This window comes from Leptopilina heterotoma, unplaced genomic scaffold (assembly GCF_015476425.1).
Source record: "Leptopilina heterotoma isolate Lh14 unplaced genomic scaffold, ASM1547642v1 Lhet_268, whole genome shotgun sequence".
In the NCBI taxonomy this organism is placed as follows: Eukaryota; Metazoa; Arthropoda; class Insecta; order Hymenoptera; family Figitidae; genus Leptopilina; species Leptopilina heterotoma.
Genome location: NW_025110977.1, coordinates 353,698 through 376,826, shown reverse-complemented (window position 1 = coordinate 376,826; position 23,129 = coordinate 353,698). Strand labels below are relative to the sequence as shown.

General features: G+C 28.2%; 1 protein-coding gene across 3 annotated transcripts in view; it reads right to left on the bottom strand.

Annotated features, from left to right (window-relative positions):
- Positions 1-23,129, bottom strand: part of LOC122503693 (homeotic protein ultrabithorax-like) — a 282,431-nt gene that overhangs the window by 156,509 nt on the left and 102,793 nt on the right. For 2 of the 3 annotated variants that reach the window (XM_043614340.1, XM_043614339.1), the window contains exon 2: positions 20,827-20,868. The exons of the other annotated variant lie outside the window; for it this stretch is intronic. In XM_043614340.1, coding sequence (XP_043470275.1) covers positions 20,827-20,868 — 42 coding nt within the window. The remainder of the gene's footprint in view (positions 1-20,826; positions 20,869-23,129) is intronic. 3 annotated transcript variants of the gene reach the window in all.

The window sequence follows — 23,129 nt, the reverse complement described above, 5'->3', positions numbered from 1 at the left end:
ACACTTTTCATTTCGTTTAATGAGATTTAATTGCAGCTAAAAGCTCCATAATTAATTATAAATAATTAATCATAAGTTTTAACTAATTTCTCATAAATTTTACTTAGTAATAAATTAAAAAATTAAGAAGCTTTCAAATAAGGAAAAAAATAACAATAATAATATAAATAATAATAATAAAGTTATTGATAATAATAATAATAATGATATTAATAATAAGAAGAGTAAAAAAATAATAATAAAATTTTTAATGATAAATCGGCAAAAATGAGTAAAAAGAAGAATGCAAGTTGAAGAGATTTGATTTCTGTTTGGAAATAAAAGTACCAACTGTAATTGATTGCTATTGAAGAGGGTAAATATGCGAACACACGATGATTTGAGAAGAGGATATGCGAGATTCTTCGGTTGATGTATAATGCATATGTTCGTTTGCGAAATAGGCTGCTAATTGCATCCAAAGATATATTTACCGAGGCAAGTCAAGATTTATGAGCATTGGACACAGAGTATATAGGCGCCGTTTAAACGAGAAAAAAATTTTTCGCGGTCTCAAACTCCTTTAGATATTTGTTTCAATTAAGATTTATTATCCTTTTCCTGAATGTTATTTCTAGACTTAGAGAAATATACTTCGCGGATAATAACAATTGAGAATGATGAGAAATTAAGACACTGAATATCAAGTTAGTCTATATTAAATTTATATAATATTTTTAAGAACAAACAATATATTATTGAAAATCTGATATATTTTTTTCTAAAAATATATTTTTTTATATATAGGTAACTAGCTACACTTTTAAATTTCTACAAATACTATTCCGAAATTTATTTTTACTTCAGAACCAAATTTGTTGAGTGAAAAAAATGTTCTGTTTCTAACTCCCTAATAAAAATATTAAAAATTTTAAAGTATATAAATTTTTGACTATAGAATGCAAAAAGGAAGGTTTTTTTTTATAATTGTGGCAATGTTTCCCCTCTATTTTCGGTGGAAATTGAAGAAAACAGTTTTCGGCAGATCTATTGGTGTCGCATAGCCATAAAAGCTTAAAAGCTGTTCCGCTAAATGTGATCGAGCAGAAGGGACGTGTTCAAATTCAGTCATGTGAAAAGATATGCCGAGAAACACAGTATAAAATTGCTCTATCCTCTATCCTGAGACTTCAATACAATAATTCCTGCAGCATTCAACCCAGCATTCATTTTAGATTATAAAAAGCAAACAAAAAATAAGGGGGAAAAAATAAAAATGGGGCTTAAAATAACAAGAAAAAAAAATTGAAACCGAAGTAAAGAAAATTAACAGTACTGATGATGTAAAAAAATACAATATGACATTTTTAAAATATTTAACAAGAATAAAATAGAATACAGAAAATAGAATACATACGGATAATGGTACATATTAAAAATTACAGTAAAAATTGCAATAAAAATAAAAAATAAAGTACAAGATAACTTAAATATGGATTCAACTTTTCTGAATCGGTTTTCAAAAAAAAATAAACAGTGCGAGTCAATTAAAAAATTCCTCCTCGTTTGTAATCTCCAATACGACTATATTAACCACATAAACAAAATAGGTCCTCCTCTCGAATTCAAAAAAAATTTCTCAAACGAATAATGAAGTCACAGGAATGAAACACGAGGTGCACCGATCATTTTAAGATTCGACTCTCAACTCTCTATATATATGTTGCTCATCTTAAACGGGTCTTAATAAAGGAGACGCGCGAGAACTTTTACTTGGACCAATAGGAACCATAAATATCAAAAGGAGAATCACGTTTGAGAGATAGTACCCTCGAAAAAAAAGCAGTGAATTAATGGAACGCGCGAGATAAACGCTAAAAGCATTTTCGAAGAAATTTAGAAAGAGGCGACAACGACTAGAAATCAAACAACTTTGCTCCATAGTGTGTCCTAGGATATTTTTTTTCTCCTCCTTTTCTTCATCTTCTTCTTCTTCTTTTTTTTTGTTTTTTTCTGTAGAAACGAAGTCTCCTAACAGATAAATGGCGTACCCAGGGTTCTTTGCATTTTACCATCACGAGAGAGGGGTCTGAAATTCGCGAGGACACTCGTGTCACGTAAGATCTTCCTGAGAATCGATCCCGTGGTTTTGAAAAAGAAAAAAAAATGTGTACGATAAATATTCTCTTTCTCTCTTCTCCCCCTTGATGTTTGTTCCAAGGACTTTCCGCATAAACGTTCCACTCGCATTCTCATAAATATTGTAGCAACGACTTCATTCCCCAAGCGTCTTTCCGTAGTGTACATATATACATAAGCACTGCAAAGTCAAAAAACGAAATAAGACTTAAGTATTATTTCGTTTTTTGACGAAATAAGACTTAAGTCTTATTTCGTTTTTTGACTTTGCATTGCATACAACTTCTTTTTTTTTTATTGAAATCTGGACCTATTTTTGATCCCAACGAATATTATCAAATACTAAGTTGACAGTAAAGCGTTAAACAGAAAATTTTTTCTGATCTAATCTGCTTTGGTAAAATTTTCCCCGAAATTCCTGATGGCTATATTCAAAGAGAAATGGAATTTACAATCGACGATGTGACGTGGCGAAAAAAAAGCAAAACTTTTGCTTTGAAAGATGTTCCTGACAGGAGACCACAATTCTTGCAACTTTTGTCCTCGCAGGCAATAAATTTATAGAGCGAGTCTGGCTGACAGTATCGAACGATTTCGTCACTGTCAAACGAAAGGAGATTGCCATTTACATGAATCACGAAAACCACGCCTACATATATTTTTGTTTCAAATGAATTCCTGGATTACGTGCCTGGAAAAAAAGTCCAAGAATAATTTCTCGAAAAAAAACAACGAAAATAATTTGTATTCACAAACGGAACGAATTAAATTTCCATCTAAAATTTTATTTTTTTTCTCTATTAAAAGAATTAACTTTTCCAAAAATCAAATTCGGTTATAAGGAGAAAAGAGTGTGTGTGTGTTCTCTTTTGCCCAATTCAGCTTCTGTTCACCGAAATGAATTTCTGTAGGAAATTAATCTCATTCATTTTGTCTAGTGTGGTTTTCGCACGAGGGAAAATGTGTGTGAGTGTATGTACGTAGATTAAAATCGCGTTAACCGTTAATCAAGCTAAGCGACAGTAGAGAGTGCAGTCACAGTGCTTCTATGGTATTATCCAAAACAAACCCGCGCGCTCGAGTTTCCACGACTTGGATCCCCAGTCTGATCCGGTTGACTTCCTGCTGCCAACTTTCCTAATCCCCCAGTTTCTACTTTCAACCCCCTTCCGACGAATCTCACTGGATCAGTGTCGCACAACTTCCCTCCCCTTTCTCTCTCTCTCACTATCCCTGTAACGAAACACAATGTTCCATCTTTAAAAAAAAAAAAAACTCTTTCATTCTCACCGGAGTTTCGCAAGTGCCAGGTATTACCTTGCATACATTATCGTTCATAGTTTTGTGTATAAACGAGAATAAATGCTCTCGATGCAGAAAAACGGAAATTTTTATTCGAATAAAGTAATTAATTTATTAGAAATTAAAGGGATTTTTAATAGTAATCAATAATAAATCGTATTTTGAATAGTAATTTATAATAAATCGTGTTTTGAATAGTAATTTATAGTAAATAGTGATTAATAGTGACACTGCGAAGAATTTCGGTCGAGAAACGTGAATGTTGCACGTACGAAAGAAAAGCGCACCAATCAGGATGGCTGCCCCACTCTAACCGCGCGGTCCTCTCGTACACGTGCTAGAAAAAGAAGTACCGCGAGTTTCTCTCTCTGCGGACTGCGCGCGCAACGACCAGGAAAGAGCGCACCAATCAGAATCGCTTCCCCCACTCCTTTCGCCCGAGCTCTATTTTACATTCTACTATTTTTCTTCCTATTACTTTGAATATTCGTAACAATAATATTTTTTTTCTTCTAGAAACAATTGTTATCTGTCGATTCGTCAAAAAACTTCAAAAATCGCAAGATTTTTGGAGTTTTTTGACGAATCGAAAGATCTTTAAAAGAGTTGCGATTTTCGGCGTTTCTATTCTAATCGAAAGATCCAAACATAGACAAAAGAACAAAAAGATTTCGACTAAAGTAAATGAACAAATTTCTTACAAATTCTCGTATTTTAGAGAAGAGCATGCCGCACTAGAGAGAAATGGAGAGGAGGAGGAGGAGAGGAGAGAAACGACAAAGTGCGTTCGTGTGTACGAACAGGAAGCATACGCACGTAGGGCGCAACAGTAGCCGTAGCGCCGGTTAATTAGGGTTTAAGTTTATGAGGTGCAGGCGCGCCTGCCCCACACCCCGTTGAACGTCCTCTGTTCTTCCTCCCAACCAACTCTCCTACACCCCGAATCCTATCCCCCTTGTATACACCCCCCACCCCTCTTTTCTCTCTCTCACCCTCTATATTTGTATAACTGTGTGTATATATATGCAACTCGAAAGCCAACACCGTGAAACTTTATATAACACATACTTGACATGATATCAAGCTTCACACGCGAGTAATAATAAATGTTGAATGTTCGCGGCCTCGCGAGTTTATCGCAAGAGTGACCGACAATTTACGATGGTTCGCAAACGGAAGGAGGATGAAAATAATGCTTAGAGGTATATAATCCTAAAGGCTAATCGCGCGCGCCGCCTTTGATTCGAATATGTATATAAAAAGCTTCTCTTAAAGCTTGCAGACACATTCAGAAATGAAAGGAGAGAAAGACATTGACCTCGTGATTTAAATTGGCTGCCGTTGGAATTCTTCTCTTTTTTATTTTTTTTAAAAAGGAGAATTTAACTTTTATTTGAAAAATTTTAATTGGGTTTTAATTAGACTTGGTTCGAAATAAGCGAAAGCTATTTTTTTTACCGAAAAAGATTTTAACAATTTAACAAATATTTCGAATTCTTTTTTTTTTTTGTACGTTTGTGAAAATTGTTTTCTAAATGAAAGGAAATTTCTTATTCGAAATTTTCCGCCGATAAAGCGTTTATACGATATAGTGAAAGTGTAAAATGTCACGTGTAGAATCAACCGTTTCGAATTTAATGTAAAAGGCAAATGTCAATACGATTTTCCACATTTTTTCGATAAAATAAATACTACAAGGATAATAATTTCTAAATAATTTTTTTCCACCATAACGAAACAAGGCACTTTTTATCGAAATTCGTTTATTTCATACGGTTTATACGCTCAACTATAGAATTTATATTAAATATACTTTAATAAAACCGACTTGAAATTCAGAATCAGTATAGTGAAAACTGCCATTCAGGACCCGAAAGAGCGCACTTAGATTACACCAGGACAATTAAATGCAAATTTTGAAAACTTACAATACTAATATTCTATAGATCCACAGAATTGTCCACGAAAGAGACAATGAGTCGTAAATTCAGAAACTAAATTATTCCACTGGTCGAGAATACTCCCTCTCTTTCTCTCTTTGGCAAAATTACCGTATATCGGAGTAAAATTTCGATTAAAAGGTATTTTTCTTACTGAAAAAAAAAATATTTGGATACCCAAATATTTTCCGAAAGAGAAAAACTTGTCGAAAAAAATAATATAAATTTTTTTTAGTAAAAAAAGTGCAATCGTTTTTGTATTTTATCGATCAGTGGAAAGAGAGAGAGGGGGGGAGAAGGGGGGTACGACAGGTGAGTTTGCGTGTATGCATATCAAAAGCAAAATCTTCTGTCGCAGGTCGTGACTTTGCGTGCTGCCATGCAGACAAAAAAACTCAAAAGATAAGGACTGCCAAGACTCCTACTTAGAGTGATACACGCCTTGCTAGAAAGGCGCAAATTTCTTTTTCGTATTTCACTCAAGTGAAACGAAAGTTGAAATATTTCGTATTCTTTCTCTGATAAAAGAATTTTTTTTCCCGATTTCCGCCGTTTGTCACTTTCTGTAAGTTGCGCGCGCAGCTGCCTCCCCACTCTCCGCCGATGGACCACTCACGGAACGAGAGAAAGAGCGCGCACCAATCACGAGCCGCTACCCCCACTTCTTATACTCTTCGAGCCCAGGTCACTCATGGAAACTAATAAACAAAACAACTACTTAATGAAAATTAATAAAACTAGGAACTGAATTAAAGGGGCGAAGTTAATAAAAATACCTACTATATTAAAGAAAAAAAAATTAATAAAACTACCAACTGAATTAAAGAGACAAAATTAATGAAACTACCGACTAAATTAAAGAGAAAAAATTAATGAAACTACCAAATGAATTAAAGAGAGAAAATTAATAAAACTACCGACTACTTTAAAGAGAAAAAATTAATAAAACTACGAACTAAATTAATTAAACAAAAGATTAAATTAAAAAAGATCTAAATTAACAAAAATAAAAGAAACCTGATTAGGTTTCTTTTATTTTGGTTAATAGTTAAATGAAATCATTAAAACCAAATTAATTGAAAATAAATTATCAATTCAATTTTAAAAAATACGAATAACGAAAAATATATAGCACTTTTTGAAAGAACAATGTTAAATCCTCCCCCCCCCCCCAAAAAAAGTGGTGAAACAAATAGTTTATGGAACAAACAAACATAAAGTAGGATTTTTATCACTTTATAAAATCAAAAAAATAAAAAAAAAATAGAGACTTCGAAATTGGAAAGCTATATAGAGGGTATGGAAAATTTATTCACGATTTTGAAAGGTATATGTAGAGCTAACAGCGCTGCTGGGTGTAATTAAATCATGCCGACGGTTTTGCAATTAAACTCGATTATTTGCCCGTCGCTGGCCGCCTCATTCCACCCCCCAATTTAACTCTTTCAACCCCTCTTTGCCCTGCCATTCGACGTCGACTTACCCCTGCAATATCTTTCTCGCACAGTAATATTGCCGCTCGAATGAACGACGCTCCACTCTCGCTACTATGATGGCGATTGCGTAAAAGTTGACTCCCGGACAAGTCTAATTATACAAAAAAATAAGACGAAACTAAATAAAGTAAAAAATTTTTTATCCCTTGGGCAAAAAAAAAAAAAATTATAAGAAAATTCGTAACTTGAAAAGAAAAGTAGAATTTTTCTGGAATTGTAAATTGTTGCTTTTTTAATCATTGGATAAATCACTGGGATACGAGGATTTTTGCCAAATATGCGTGTTTAGTGGTAGTTTTCATTTTGAACGTCGCGTGTGTTACACATTGATTTCATGTGTAAGTACTTCCGACACACAGACATGAAAGCTCTAAACTATTTACTCAAAGTTTTGCCAACACAAGTTACTCGATATAACTTTCAATGATACCTCACAAGGACCAACTCCATTTCCACAATGATTTATGTTTCCAGTTGTATATCATTGCAAAATTATCCACAGAAAGTTTTTTTCAAATTTTAGTTTTTCATACTTTTGTGAAAAAAAATAATTTTGTACTTTTTTTCAAATTTAAAAAATTTCCGTTCACTGAAAAAAAAGTATATTTCGACTAAATTCATTGCCGACTAATTTTAATATTTTGCAAATACTTTACAATTTAATACTTTGTAGGAATAATTTGGCATCGAAAAAAAATATTCTTGAATGTAAAAAAATTATTGGAATTTATTAAGAATGAATTAATTTATTACTATAAATTAATTGAAAGAATTAAATATAAGTAATATTAAATACTACCTCATTTTTAAATATACCGTTCAAATAATTTTATTTTGCAAATTTTTGCTACATTGAAACCGAAGCTACTCTTCAAAATAATAAAGTTGAAAATTTTCACTATCTTTAGAAGGTTTTTACACATTGCTGGAAAATTCGGGAATTTTATTGAACTTTTTTTAAAGGAAATTTTCCGAAAATGAATTTAGAAAAATTATTTTTCCAAAAAAAGGGTGATTTTTCCTAAATGTTTGAAAATTTTTAGAAACAAATGGAAATTTTCCTAAATTCTGTTCGGAAAAAACATTTTCTTAAATAGAAGTGGTAATTATTTTTCTTATTTTTCAGAATTTTTTGGAAAAGGTGCAGAAATATTTTTTCTGAAGATACTGGTATTTTTTCTGATTTTTAGGAAAATTACAAAAAAGATAATAATTTTAACGGGATTTTCTAAAAATTCTTTAAATTTATTTTTGTCATAATAATGATAATTATTTTTATTCGTAAATTTTTCTAAATATCTTAAAGAAATTTTTCCAAATAATTAGTGGAATTTGCATACTAAATTTTTTTAGGAAAAATTTCTAAAAATTTTTTTTGCTCTGTGTGTATATTCAGTGTTCATATCTGCAATTCCTCGTGAAACAATCAAGTAAAAGTTTTAATTTACTGGGTATGGCTTAAAACTCTGATAAATTGTTGTTCTGTTTATAAAAATTTATAGTGTAAATTATCGCAATTGCAGCTGTGCCGTTTTCAGCAACATGCATTTTTTGTGTAATTTTCAATTTAGAAAGTTTTTTTAAAAAAAACAAAAGTTGTATTCCCTTTTTTTCAAAAATAAACCTTATTTTTCAATTTTCACAAAAACTACCTCTTTTTTAAATTTTTTATCATTTTGAGTGGAAAGCTGAGATTTTTTCCAACAAATTATGAAAATTTTAAAAAAATGAGACAGCAATGGATTTTCAAGAAAATAAAATAAAATGTTTAAACACTTTTTGTATATTTTATTAAAGACCCGAATTGTTTTCCCATTTCTTAGCTTTACATAATTTACTGGAAAAAATCTCAGCTCTTTAATAAAAATGACAAAAAATAAAAAAAGACGTACTCTCTAAATCTGAATATGTGAAATTTCACTTATTGTACGTTATAAGTCGTCCTCTCGATCAATAAGTGCATATACACTTATAAATAAGTGAATTTTTCACTTATTCTGAGTGAAATTTCACTTATTATAAGTGTATATGCACTTATTGATCGAGAAGACGACTTATAACGTACAAATATGTGAATTTTCACATATTCAGATTTAGAGAGTAGTTTCTGTAAAAATTGAAAAATAAGGTTTATTTTTGAAAAAAGAGAGGTTAAATAATTATTTTTTGAAAAAACAGTTTTTGAATTGAAAAGTACACAAAAAATACTTGAAAATTCACTATATAAAAACTAAAATCGGCTTATTTTCCTAAAAGTTATATCAATTTTAATTAAAAAAATGTCCCTTAAAAAGTGACAGTTTTCAGAACCTCATATAATTTTTAAATGATTATTTTACGATAAATAATAAAAATTTTTAAATATCTTTTAATTTCATTTTCTTAATATTCTTAATTATTCCCGAAAAGTATTATAATTTTTGTAAAATTAGATAACGACTTTAGTCGAATTATAATGGAATGACACCATACTTTTCAAAAAACTGTTTCAACGGTACTTTTTAAAATATCGAAAATTTTCTAAAGAAAGAAGATTTGAAGAATTTTTCAATCAAATGTGAACATAAAAATTCGGGGTTTATTTGCAAACCCATGATTGATGTTCCAAAAAAAAAATTTTTTCTCCTAAAATGTCTTCATTGGTCGAAGAAATTTTTGATGAAACAATATATCTCTATAGAGGGAGAAAATTATATGAATCTTTGCGAGAGGATATAAAATATTCTCTCTATATACCTATAATAACGGTTATTTTCCAGCAGCCGTATATAATTTCCGACTGCGGGCGAAAAAGAGATCTTTCTCTCTGTGTGTCTCACTCTCGCAACAACTTTTGCAACAGGTCTGTTTTGACAAGTATGGTTTCAGGTAAAAGCTTTGGTTTACCTTGTTCAACAAAAGCGGTCGATACGGCCAATAAAGTAATTTAAACCAGAGCAGAAACTCAGCAACTGCGATGATTTACCATCCGATGCAAATGCACTGACACCAAAATATCCTCACTTTCATAGTATAAACAAACATTGATTCTTAAATTTTCAAGCAAAACCAAAAAAAGAAATAAAAGAAATAAAAGAAAAATAGAAAAAGCGTTTCAAATATTTACACAGAAATATTTTCTTTTATTCACAAATTGCAATTTTTCCGGTGGCATTCCTCAAAATCAGTGATTACGAAATTTTTGTGTTTTGAATAGAAAACAGTTGTCAAATTTTGTAAAAGTATTTTTTTCAAACTTTACAAAAGTATTTTTTTAAACTTTATAAAAGTATTTTTTCAAACTGTATAAAAGTATTTTTTCATTTAAGGACAAAAAATTATTTTTATTTGATTTTAATTACTGAACCGATTTTTACAGAAATTGTTAACTGGAAAAACAGTTTCTATATTTTATTAAATTATTTCTAAATCAATTTAAAATTATTAGTAATTATTAGTAATTGTTTATTTCTTATTTTTTTAGTTTTCGTTAGTATTTTACTTATAATTATTTTTATTATTATTATTTAATTAGTAAATTACTTCAAACTTTATCAAATCTTGTGTTTAAGAATTCAATTTTGTAAGTTTGACTTTCGATTCGATTTTGACTTTGACTTTCTTTTTCACTCTGAATTTCACTTTGACTGTAACTTTTACTTTCAAAGTCAAAATCAAATTACAAAATTGCTCTTAAAATTTTTAATTAGTAAAAATGTTTACTAATTTGAATTAGTGACTGACTTTTTGCTTTTGAATTAGTAAATTTTACTAATAAATAGTAATTTCAACTAGTTTATTAGTACAATTTACTAATTGAAAAGCAAAAAATCAGTTACTAATTCTAATTAGTAAATATTTTCCCAATTCAAATTTAGAGAGTTCACATCACACTGAGACAAAAGTTTTTTAAATTCAAAAATAAGTAGTCAATCAAAAAAATATTTTCGAATTAAACATATTTTATAATTAAATAAAATTATTTTTATTGAATAAAATTTATTATGTATTGAATCAAAATTATTATGTTTAATTCAAAGATAATTTTTGGTTGACTGTATATCAAAGATAATTATTTTTGACTCAAATATTATATTGTTTTCTCAGTGCAGTGTAACATTAATTTACATAAAATTAAGAATTTCGATACACTGAAAAAAAGTTTATTTGATTCAAAAAAGCGATTAATTGACTATTATCAATTAAATATTTACTTGAATCAAATAATTTTTCCTTTGAGTCAATTAAATGGTATTTGAACCAATAATTTAAGTATTTTAAGAATTTTTTTATTTTGAATCAAATAAATTTTTGAAAATCAAAATAAAATATTTGATTCAAGTAAATATTGAATTGATAATAGTCAAGTAATCGGTTATTTGAATCAAATAAATTTTTAAAAATAAAAAAAAAATGATTTGATTCAAGTAAATATTTAATTGATTTTAGTCAAGTAATCGGTTATTTGAATCAAATAAATTTTTGAAAATCAAAATAAAATATTTGATTCAAGTAAATATTTAATTGATAACAGTCAAGTAAACGATTATTTGAATCAAATAAATTTATTTTTCCAGTTTTGTATTTCATTTACTATCGTAAAGTCTATTGTTTATTCAATTCTCAACTATTTTATTGTAAAATTTGACAAATATTTTTTATTCTGTATACAAATTGCAGTTTAAAAATTCTATTTCTAGTTTCGTCCTATTCTTGTTATCGACCAATTTCAAAAATTCGCACTTTTGAGACTTTTGTACTTTTAGAAATTTTTTCGGTCAAAAATTCGTCACTTTTTCCTAAAAAAAAATTCCGCCGCGTTTTAAAAATGAACAGCGTTTCACAAAAAAAAATAACTTGTATCTGTTCGAATTGTCAGCAAGCGACTGAAGCATCTTTGGATTTTTTTCACGACCCACCTATCATAAAAAGAAGCGTCCCGAAAAAAAGGAGATCCTCGATATTGACCCAAAACTTTCTCCTTAGAAATGTTTTTTTTTCTTTTCTTTTTTTCTTTTTTTTCTGTCGAAAACTCCACTATTAGTTTAGACACTTTCACTACCATGCTTAAAGAACTCGATAATGAAGGAAATCTTTTTAAACTATTTGACTTTCGAGGAGGGGAAAAAAGGACCAAAATATTAAAGCTGCGCAAAAATGAATATTGACCGACCATAAAAAAATAAAAGTCTACCGCTCTCTTTTGTTGGAAGGCGTAAAACTCACGAGAAGAAGAAGAAGAAGCCGTCGGGAAGAGTCATAAAAAGTTTCCGAGAGACATATCTTCCTTATATTTCCGCTTTTCTCGCTCGCTACCTGCTGCGGTACCTGTGCAATCTACTTTCCTAAATTTTTTCACTTTAATTATGCCAATTCGAAAAATGCTCAAAAGAAAATAAAATTCCGCCCTACTTAAAAAAATATGGGCATTCAAAAATATTTTTCTTTTAACAAACGGACAAAATTTATTTTCCCGAGCATTTTACTTTATAAGGTAATTATGTTATTCTTAACTTAAAAATATTAGCTCCACTCAGAGTAATGAAATCAAGTAAAATGGAATTGAAGGGAGGGAAAAAATTTGTCATTTTCTTAATATTGGTTTGGTTGTATAAATTAGAAGAAATTCAAAGTCACGTAGAAGAGATATTTCTGCGCAAATGCAACTTCTTCCTCGTTTCTCTCATTGCAAAATTTTCCATTGCTCTTTCTCTTGTCGAGAGAGTAGAGAGAGATGGGAGAGAGAGAGAGAGAGAGTAAAACGGAGGATGCGACAATATCCGGCGCCCCGGCGTCCGACAACTGATAACGCCGGGGGATGTTTATGTGTGCGTTTATAATACGTCTGGGGTTATGCTCAACCCATTCGATCCATTTAGATTGTCCTACCGGCAATGATACATACAGATTCCTAATTTTTATGGAAGTCAAAAATTGGAAAAACCGTTCAATATATGCAATTTTTGACTGCGGGGAAAATTCACTCTTGTTTTGTAATTATACAATTTCCGGGGACTGAAATCGCACTGCAAGCTTTCGAATTGCAAGTTTTAAAATTGCTTTAAAATTTTAAGCTTCGAAATTGCAACTCTCAAATTTCAAGATTCAAAACTAAAATTTTAAAAATTGCAAGATTCCAAACCGCAAGCTTCCAAATTATCAAGACTCGAAACTGTAATTTTTAAAGTTGCAATATACAAAACGGCAATCTTTAAAATTGCACGATTCAATACTACAAAATTTGAATTCGAAGATTGGAGACTGAATTTTTTAGAAAAGATTAAAAACTGCATGTTTTAAATATGAAAGATTCGAATCTGTAATTTTCTAATTGCAATAATCGAAATTGCAAGCTTTGAATTTAGAAGATTCGAAATTAAAAGCCTTAAAATCGCAATATTTAAAAACTGCAAGCTTAAAAATTACAAGATTCGAGACTGAAATTTTTAGAATTGCTAGACTTTTAACTGTTGTATTTAAAATTGCAATTTTAATCTGTCATCTTTGAAATTCCAAAATTTGGAAACTACAAGCCTTAAAATTGTAAGATTGGAGACTGAAATTTACAAAACTGTGAAATTTGAAATTGCAAGTTTTTAATTTGCAAGATTCAAAATTAAAAGCTTTGCAATTGCATTATTCGCAACTGAAAGCTTTAAAATTGCAATATTCAAAATTGCAATCTTTTATTTTGAAACATTTGAAATTACAAGCTTTAAAACTGTAAAAATCAAGACGGAAATTTGTAAATTTTCAAGATTCTAAACTGTTATATTAAAAATTGAAAGAATCAAAACTATAATTTTCAAAATTGCAATATATAAAACTGCAAGCTTTAAATATAAAAGATTTAAACGAGATTTGAAATTGCAAGCTTTTAATTTTCAGGATTGGAAATTACAAGCTTTACAATATTGCAATATTCGCAACTACAAGCTTTAAAATTGCAAGATTTCTCTTAATTCGAAACTACAATCTTTAAACTTACAACATTTGAATCTGCAATTTTAAAAATTGCAATAATCGAAATTGCAAGCTTTTGATCTGGACAGTTCGAAATTACAAGCTTTAAAATTGCAATACTCAAAAACTGCAAGCTTCAAAATTGCAAGATTCGAGATTTAAATTTTTAGAATTGCATGATTCCACAATGCAAACTTCAAAATTACAAGAATCGAATCCGTAAATTTTAAAATTGCAATTTTAGAAATTGTTGGAATTAAAAAATTACAAGATTTTAAACTACAAGCTTTAAATTCGAAAATTAGCGACAGAAGTATTTTGAAAAGATTAAAAAATGCAAGTTTTAAATATGCAAAGATCTGTAATTCTTTAAATTTTAATAATCGAAATTGCAAGCTTTGAATTTGGAAAGGTTCGAAATTACGAGCTTTAAAATTGCAATATTTAAAAACTGCAAGCTTAAAAAATGCAAGATTCGAGACTGAAATTTTTAGAACTGCAAAAATCCTAACTGTTATAATTAAAATTGCAACTTTAATCTGTCATCTTTGAAATTGCAAAATTGTAAACTTGAAGCTTTAAAGTTGTAAGATTAGAGACTAAAATTTTTAGAATTGAATCGAAAAGTCAAGTTGTAAATATTCAAAATTTAAAACTGCAGATTTTATATTTGCAAGATTCAAAATTGCAAAGCTTTAAATTTGCAAGATTTGAATTTGCAAGCTTTAAAATTTGCAAGATTCAAAACTGCAAGCTATTATTTTGCAATATTCGAAACTGTAAGCCTTAAATATACAAGATTTAAAACTGCAGGCTTTAAATTTTCGAGATTTAAAATTGCAATCTTTAAAATTTTAATATTTGAAATTGCAAGCTTCAAAAATTGCAACATTCCACAATGCAAGCTTAAAAAATACTAGATATTCGAGATTGAAATGTTTAAAATTGCATGATTCCACAATGCAAGCTCAAAAATTGCAAGATTCGAATCTGTAATTTTTAAAATTGCAATAATTGAAATTGCAAGCTTCGAATTGGTAAATTTCGAAATTGCTAGCTTTAAAATTGCAATAATCGAAATTGCAAGCTTCGAACTTGGAAGGTTCGAAATTACAAGCTTTAAAATAGTAATATTCAGAAACTGCAAGCTTTAAAATTGCGCATAATTCCACGATGCTAGCTTAAAAATTGCAATTCTCGAATCTGCAATTTTTTAAATTCTAATGTTTGAAACTGTTGGAATTAAAATTGCAAGATTCAAGACTGAAGTTTTTAGAATTGCAATAATCGAAATTGCAAGCTTTTAATTTGGATAATTCGAAATTACAAGTTTTAAAATTACAATAATCGAAATTGCAAGCTTTTAATTTGGAAATAACGAAATTACAAGCTTTAAAATTGCATAATTCCACAATGCAAGCTTAAAAATTACAAGATTCGAATCTGTAATTATTTTTAATTTTGCATTATTCAAAACTGTTGGGATTAAAATTGCAAGATTCGAGACTAAAATTTTTTGAATTGAAAATGCTTTAAATTTGCGAGATTTTTAAAATCCCTTCAGTTTTTCTATCCTCAGAAAAAATGTTCCGAGATTCGACACCGAAATTTTTAGAATTGCAAGAATCGAAACTGCAATTTTTGAAACAAAAAAACCCATGAAACTAGTTTTCGCATTAATTTAATTTCCAAACTCAAAGAACTAAATTACAATCGGAAAAAGAAACTTTTTCGAATCTCTCTTTCTCTCTGTCTTTCCTTCTCCCTTTCGAATATTACGAAGGAAACATCTGGATCCAAAAACTTTAAATTATGACTCAATGATCTCGACTACTTAACGTTACATACATGTGTGTCTCGAAAATTTTTATTGTCGACATTGAGACTTAAAAAAACGTGGACTTTTGAAGGTCTCACGAGCCCTTAAGCATAAAAAATACCCCAAGGTCTTTGCGTTAACAAGAATTATTACCAGTTTGTCTTATTTTATTTTCCCCAAGAAAAGTAAAATTCTGGAAAAAAATTCGCATCTTGATACTTTTCATCAAATTAATTTTTCCAAACTTTTTCCTCCAAACTAATTTTCCCCATTTGTTTTTTCTAATTTTTTTTCTCATTCTTTCTAATTTTTCTGAAAAAATGTATTTTTTATTTATTTTTTCAGGAAAATTAAAAATTCTTTTCAAATTTGCTGAAAAAATGTATTTTTTTATTTATTTTTTCATCAAAATTAGAAAGAATGAGAAATGGGAAAAATTATTCCCCATTTCTTTTTTCTCATTCTTTCTAATTTTGCTGAAAAAATAAATAAAAATAAATTTTTCCCCAAACTAATGTTTTGGGAAAAAATTAGTTTAGGGAAAATTAATTTCATGAAGAGTATCAAACATACGAGTACAGTGATGTAATAAATATTAGTTTGAGTGAATGCACCACGCCCAATATTGTATGTATAGACAAATATTAAATGCCCCTTACGTGGCGCGCACACAAGGACCAGTCGTCGTAGTCTCGTGTGCTGTGCTTACTTTGGCATTTTCTATGTAGGTACTTCAATGATATATCGAGAAATATATTTACGATCTAGAGACGAGCCGAGTGCGGACGACGTGGCTGGGGCTCCAAGATAGCGAGATACGAATATAGAGGCCCGGGGTTTTCGGATGAAACTCGAGGGATGAAGGGGGTTGTGTCCTCCCTCCACCCCGCAAACGTCCAACGGCTGATGTACGACTCCCTCGCGCATAGCAGAGCGCATAACTTTTATCTTACCTCTCTGAGATCTTTTCGAGACACACACACACACACACACACACACACACAGACAGAGAGAGAAATCTAACAAGAGAAAGAGAGAGAGGGAAAAAGTGAGAGAAATGAAAAGAGGGGGAAGGGGAATATTACGCTGCCTCCAAACATTCTGGACGCTCTCCTTCGTGCCAGGGGGCCATAGAAAATGTCCGCCCTTTTCCTCGTGAGAGGGTGTGCAAGTGGTTAACGCAGCCATTTCACGCCTCGAGAAGCATCCAGCTTCCTCGAGCCGCTTACCTCATCCGAATTCTAACCAAATCCATTTCTCTCTCATCCCCCTTTCAAAATGAACACGAGGGTTTTCTATTTACCAAGGTAAATAGAAGAGTTGAGAAAAATGTTCTCTCTTTATTACTCGTATTTGGACTCGTTTTTTGCAAGAATCGTGATGACATATTTCAATATTCGTATTTTTTTTAATTTAACTCCACGTTATGACTATCTAATGACTAAATTTTTGTTTTTACCCTTTTTTTAAATTAAAATAAAAATAAAATTTATAGCGCTTCGAGTTGAAGACGTCGGACTAACTGCAGCGTCCCCCCACCCTTCGCATAATTTCTCAGTGGTGGGGAGACGCTTCTCCTCGTTCAATGCTCGTCTAAACTATTATTAACTACAATATTATAACTGTCGACAACGAAAATTAATTTTTTATTAAATCAATTGTAATAAACAGAATCTTATTTCTCAATTTTTTTATATTTTCAATCCATGGTCAAAGTATGACGAAACAGGAAGATGAATTTTTTTTAAATATTTTCAAACTATGGGAAGAAAAAATTGATTTTATTTTTCTTTTAAACCATGGGCAAAGTATGGCGAAGAAAGGAAAGAAAAATAACTATTTTTTTAATGTTTTGAAACTATAGGGAAAGTATAACGAACCATAAAAAGAAGACAAATATTTTTCCCTGATTTGAAGACAAATTTTTTACTTTGTCCAAAACCCTAAAAATATTATTTTAGTTTACTCCAAAAATAATTGAAAGTGCAAAAAATTTGTGTAATACATTTTTTTAATATCTTTAATTGTATAAAATCATTTGGAACTTAAATAGATTTTTTAAAATAAATATTTAATTATTATCTATTATGTATTTTTCCTCAGGCATTAAAATTTCAAATTTCAAATCCTTTTAAAATTGAATAATTTATAAGAATTGCTAGGCTGTAACTTTTTAAAAATTATTTTCAAGATTTCAATTCAATTATTTTCTAGAAATTTTAACTAAAATATTTCAAAAAACTAACTTATTCAGAGTTTTTAATTAAAATTTTTTACTATTTTCAACTTTTCTAAATTAATTTTGAACTTTTTGAAATTCAATCTATATTAGTATTAGTAATAATAATTTAACATTCTAAAATATAGAAATAGTTACTTATAAATTATTGTAGAAAAACTAATTAATATTAATGGAAAATACGATTTTTTAAAAAATTTATTTTCGAAGAAAAAATAATTTTATTTATTTTTATTTACTTTATTTATTATTAAAAAATTCATTTTCAGAAAATTCGTATCACTTTTTGCTCTAATTAGTTCAAATTTTTACTAATTACAATTTGTTTTGTAATATCATTATTGCAAAAAAATTCATAAATTGATTTATTTTTCACTATTTTATAAGATGTGAAATTTTTTCTCTTTCAAATTTTATCGACGAATTTAATTAAAATTGTATTTTGTTCAATTATTGTTAGAAATAGAAAGAATTTAACATTAAATTTAATATTTTCTTTTCTCTTAAGTCTGTTAAGTTGGACAACAAAATTCATAATTTTCTTAGAAATTCTAGAAATTGAATATTCTTCCGGTACTTTTGATAAAATTTCCTGACAAAATAAAACTATTTTATAAAAGATCGTTCAATCTTTTTTAATGAAATATAACTAAGAAGTCTTAAAATAAATATTTCAATTTTTTCTTACAAAATAATCAGTGTTTTTAACAAAACATTTCAAAACTCCCGGTCAAGATAAAAATTCACTGACATTTCCCGGGTTTTCCGGTAAAAAAAATTATTTTTTCCAAAAAAAATCCTTTTTCGTTTTTCCTTAGTTTGCCATATTTTGTCCACAGTTCATAATAATTTGACATTATATTTTAAAAACATTACAGGACAAAAAATCCAGACCGAAAAATCCAAGAAAAAAGTCCAAAATACAAAAATCCAAAATAAAAATGTCCTAAATAAATAATGAAACGTGAAATAGCCACGTTTTTACTTTTTAGGCTATAAAATCAGTATTTAAAATTAAAATAGTTAATGTTAAAATCGCAGGATTTTAATTATTTACATAAATAATAAAATTCTTCAGAAACATTCAATTATTTTCGTAAATAAAAAAATTTCCAGAAAAATTTCAATTAAGTATTCTATAAAATTAAAAAAAAATTATTCTAAAAAATACAATTATTTTCAACAATTTTGATAAAATCCTGTACAAAAATTTAATTATTTTTTTCAATATAATTCCAATTAAATTACTCTATTAATTTAATTATTTTCAGAAATTTAAAATGTTAAGTTTATCTATACTTTCGATTCACAGTGTCATTGAAATATGAGGAACGCAAAAAAGGGACAATTTCATTCAAGACAACTATTTAAATTTTTGTACCTCAATTTTTTTCATTGGATTTTTATAATTTCATACTTTGCCCATACTTTGGCCACGGTTCAAAAATAGAAAATATTGAAAATATTTTTTAAAATTTAACGGAAAATTAATTTTTTTGTCGCCATTCTTTAATCTTGCGATTTTTATAGAGGGGGACTGCTTTATAATTATTTCAATTAGTTTAATTAAATTCAGTTTGGAGGGGAGTCGCTTTTCTCAGTCTCAGTTGTTAGCATGATTCTTTTATTTCTATTGTAGTTATTATTATTATTCTTTTACTTAATAAAATAATTAATATTTTTTATATTAATTTTCTTACTTTATCGCTCGGCAGTTTTAATTGTAAATAAAATTTTGTGGTTAACGATCACTCCGAGTCAAAATTTTGACTCGAAGTGATCGTTAACCTCGAAATTTTATTCATTCTTTTATATATTATTTTTTTTTTAAATATTTATTTTAATTTTAATTATTATTATTGTTATCATTATTATTTTAATAATTAATATTCTTCCTATTTAGATGAGAAATAAATTAGATTCTTCTTATTATTAAAAATAAATTTGATTCTTCTTATCATTATAAATAGAAATGAAAAGCTGAGTTGAATTTAGAAAAGGAAAAACTACTGAAACAATGTATACAAAACAAAAATATTTTTCGTGTATAAATCACGAGTTTAAAATAAATTTTTTTTTTTTATTTTCCCTTTTTGTTTTATTTCTAAATTCTACAAAAGAGAGAGAAATAAGCGAGGGGGATGATATGCACATGGTGGCACTGTCCCTCGTAAATTTAGTGTCAACCCTCCATTTTTAGATCAGGCAAAAGTAGAGTATCGATCAGAAGTCGCAGGGAATTACAGTTGGTGAGCGATTCTCTATTGCCTGTACCAAGTGGTTATATCTACCATACGTCGTGTGGCATACGAAAGGGGGCGGCAACCGCAGCACGACTGTCCTCCACCCCCACCCCCTATTTCACCCCCGAGAGCCAATATTTATCGATCACCCCCGAAGGTATCATCCTGCCATCGAGTTCGCCCTTTCAAAAAAAAAAAAAAAACCACGAACACAGCTGTTAGCCTTTTTCATCTTTTCAGGAAAGGAAAAAAAATTTCTATGAAAACTACACCCAAACGAATTTTTTATTCTTCACAGTTTTCTTCATTTTCTTCAAAGATTTTTTGCTGAATGATTCCATTCTCAAAGGCGTTTTTTGCTGAATGATTCTTTTCTCAAAGGTTTTTTTTTGCCGAATAATTCTATTCTCAAAGTTTTTTTCTAAATGATTCTTTTCTCAAAGATTTTTGCTCAATGTTCTTTTTTTTCTCAAAAAATTCCAAAAGTCTGATTGGAGGAAAAATCAGAATGACAATTGGGGGAGGGCCATCTGCAATGTCAACGTGTATGAAAAAATAGGCACGAGGGAAAGAAATAAATTTTGATTCAACACTCGGAGTGAGGGGGAGGGTCAAGGGGATTAAAACTTATATTAAACGATTTCGACGATATCGTGCCCGTCGACGGATTACGGGAGTTCGACAAAGAGATATTTCAAGGTTTATTTTGCGATAAAGCACTACTCACCTTGCAACCATGTCCAATGTGGCTTAGCAATATCTTCCTTACCTGAAAAACATAAAACGGTATTTTAGGATTTTATGCTTTTATTGAGAGTAATTGCGCGCAGTTTTGCAATATTTATGTCTCGGGAAAGGCGCAATATAGAGAAAAAAATAAATAAATAAAAATCCTAAGGCACACAAGTTTTAATTTATGACACGACTTTTTATTATCACAACTTTTTTTTCTATTTTCATCTGGTTTTGAAAATTGCGCTTAAAATTTTTCAAACATGAAAATATTCAGTTGCACTTGAACATGTTCAACATGTTTTATAAAATGAATTTTCTTTTAAATAAATTAACATCAAAAAAGATTAAAATAATTAATTTTGGTGTTATTTTTTACAATAAATAAAATTTTAGTTCATTAAATTTTTTATAACTATAAAACATGAAGATATCGATAACTCCGAGTCTTCGACTCGGAGTCATCGATTTCTTCATATTTTATAATAATTAAAGATGACAAAGTAATAAAATAATTATTTTATATTATAAGAATATTATACTTCTTCCAAATTATTTTCATTATTTCAATTCAATTATTATTTTCAAAAATTTTTAACTACAATTTTACTTTATATCCAATTATTTTTAATAATTTTCGAAAAAGTTCTTTGGCAATTTTCAAATTCATTTTTTTACAATATTCAATTTCACGAAATTTCAATTATTTCTAAATTCTTTAATTAAATGCATATTAGAAAATAAAACCTTCAAATATGATATAAAAGAAAATTCAATTAAACTTTTTCAAAAAAAAATAATTTCAAAATTCAATTAAACTTTTTCAAAAAAAATTAATTTCAAAATTCAATTATTTCTAAAAATTCACGCTTTATTGCTTTTAATATTCAATTATAATCTAAAATTTTAAGTGAAATTAATTTTTATGAAATGAAAATAAATTTTTATTAGAAAATTCTACAAGAATTTAATTATTTAAATGCAAAAGTAAATAATTTATTGAATAATTGAATGTTTCTCAAAATTCAATTCTCATAAAGAATTTTATTAACAAATTCTTAAGTAATTGAATTCTTTTAACGAATTTTATTAAAACTTGCATGAACATAATTACTTTTTTTCAGGAATTCAATTATAATTGTATGAAAAATAATTGAAACGCTGCGATCAGTTTTATTATTAGTAAAAATAATTGAATCCTTACGAAGAATTTTATTACTCTTGAAAATAATTGAATTTCTGCAATAATTTGTAACTTCTCTAAAATTAAATTTTTTCTAGTGTTTTTAACTAAAGTTCTTCAATAAATCCATTATTTTTAATAATTTTTAAAAAAATTCTTTTGAGAATTTTCAAATTCATTCGTTTACAATTAAATTTTACAAAATTTCAATTATTCGATAATTCTGCAATTAAATATATATTGAAAAATAAAAACTTGAAATGATTTCAATAAAAATCCTATTAAACTTTGAAAAAGAATTAATTCTACAGAATTGTTTGTCAAAAATATGAAAAATTAAGAATTTCAATGATTTTAGTTTGAAACTTTTTCAAAATTTAATTATTTCTAAAAATCCACGTTATAATGCTTTTAATATTTAATTATAATCTAAAATTTTAACTGAAATTCATTTTTAAATAAATTTTTATTAGATTCTACAAGAATTTAATTATTTAAATGCAAAAGTAAATAATTTATTGAATAATTGAATGTTTCTCAAAATTCAATTCTCATAAAGAATTTTATTAACAAATTTTTAAGTAATTGAATTCTTTTAACGAATTTTATTAAAACTTGCATGAACATAATTACTTTTTTTAAGGAATTCAATTATAATTGTATGAAAAATAATTAAAACGCTGCGATGAGTTTTATTATTAGTAAAAATAATTGAATCCTTAAGAAGAATTTTATTACTCTTGAAAATAATTGAATTTCTGCAATAATTTATAACTTCTCTAAAATTAAATTTTTTTCTAGTGTTTTTAACTAAAATTCTTCAATAAAATCCATTATTTTTAATAATTTTTAAAAAAGTTCTTTGAGAATTTTCAAATTCATTCGTTTACAATTCAATTTTACAAAATTTCAATTATTCGGAAATTCTGCAATTAAATATATATTGAAAAATAAAAACTTGAAATGATTTCAATAAAAATCCTATTAAACTTTGAAAAAGAATTAATACTACAGAATTGTTTGTCAAAAATATGAAAATTGAGAATTTCAATGATTTTAATTGGAAACTTTTTCAAAATTTAATTATTTCTAAAAATCCACGTTATAATGCTTGT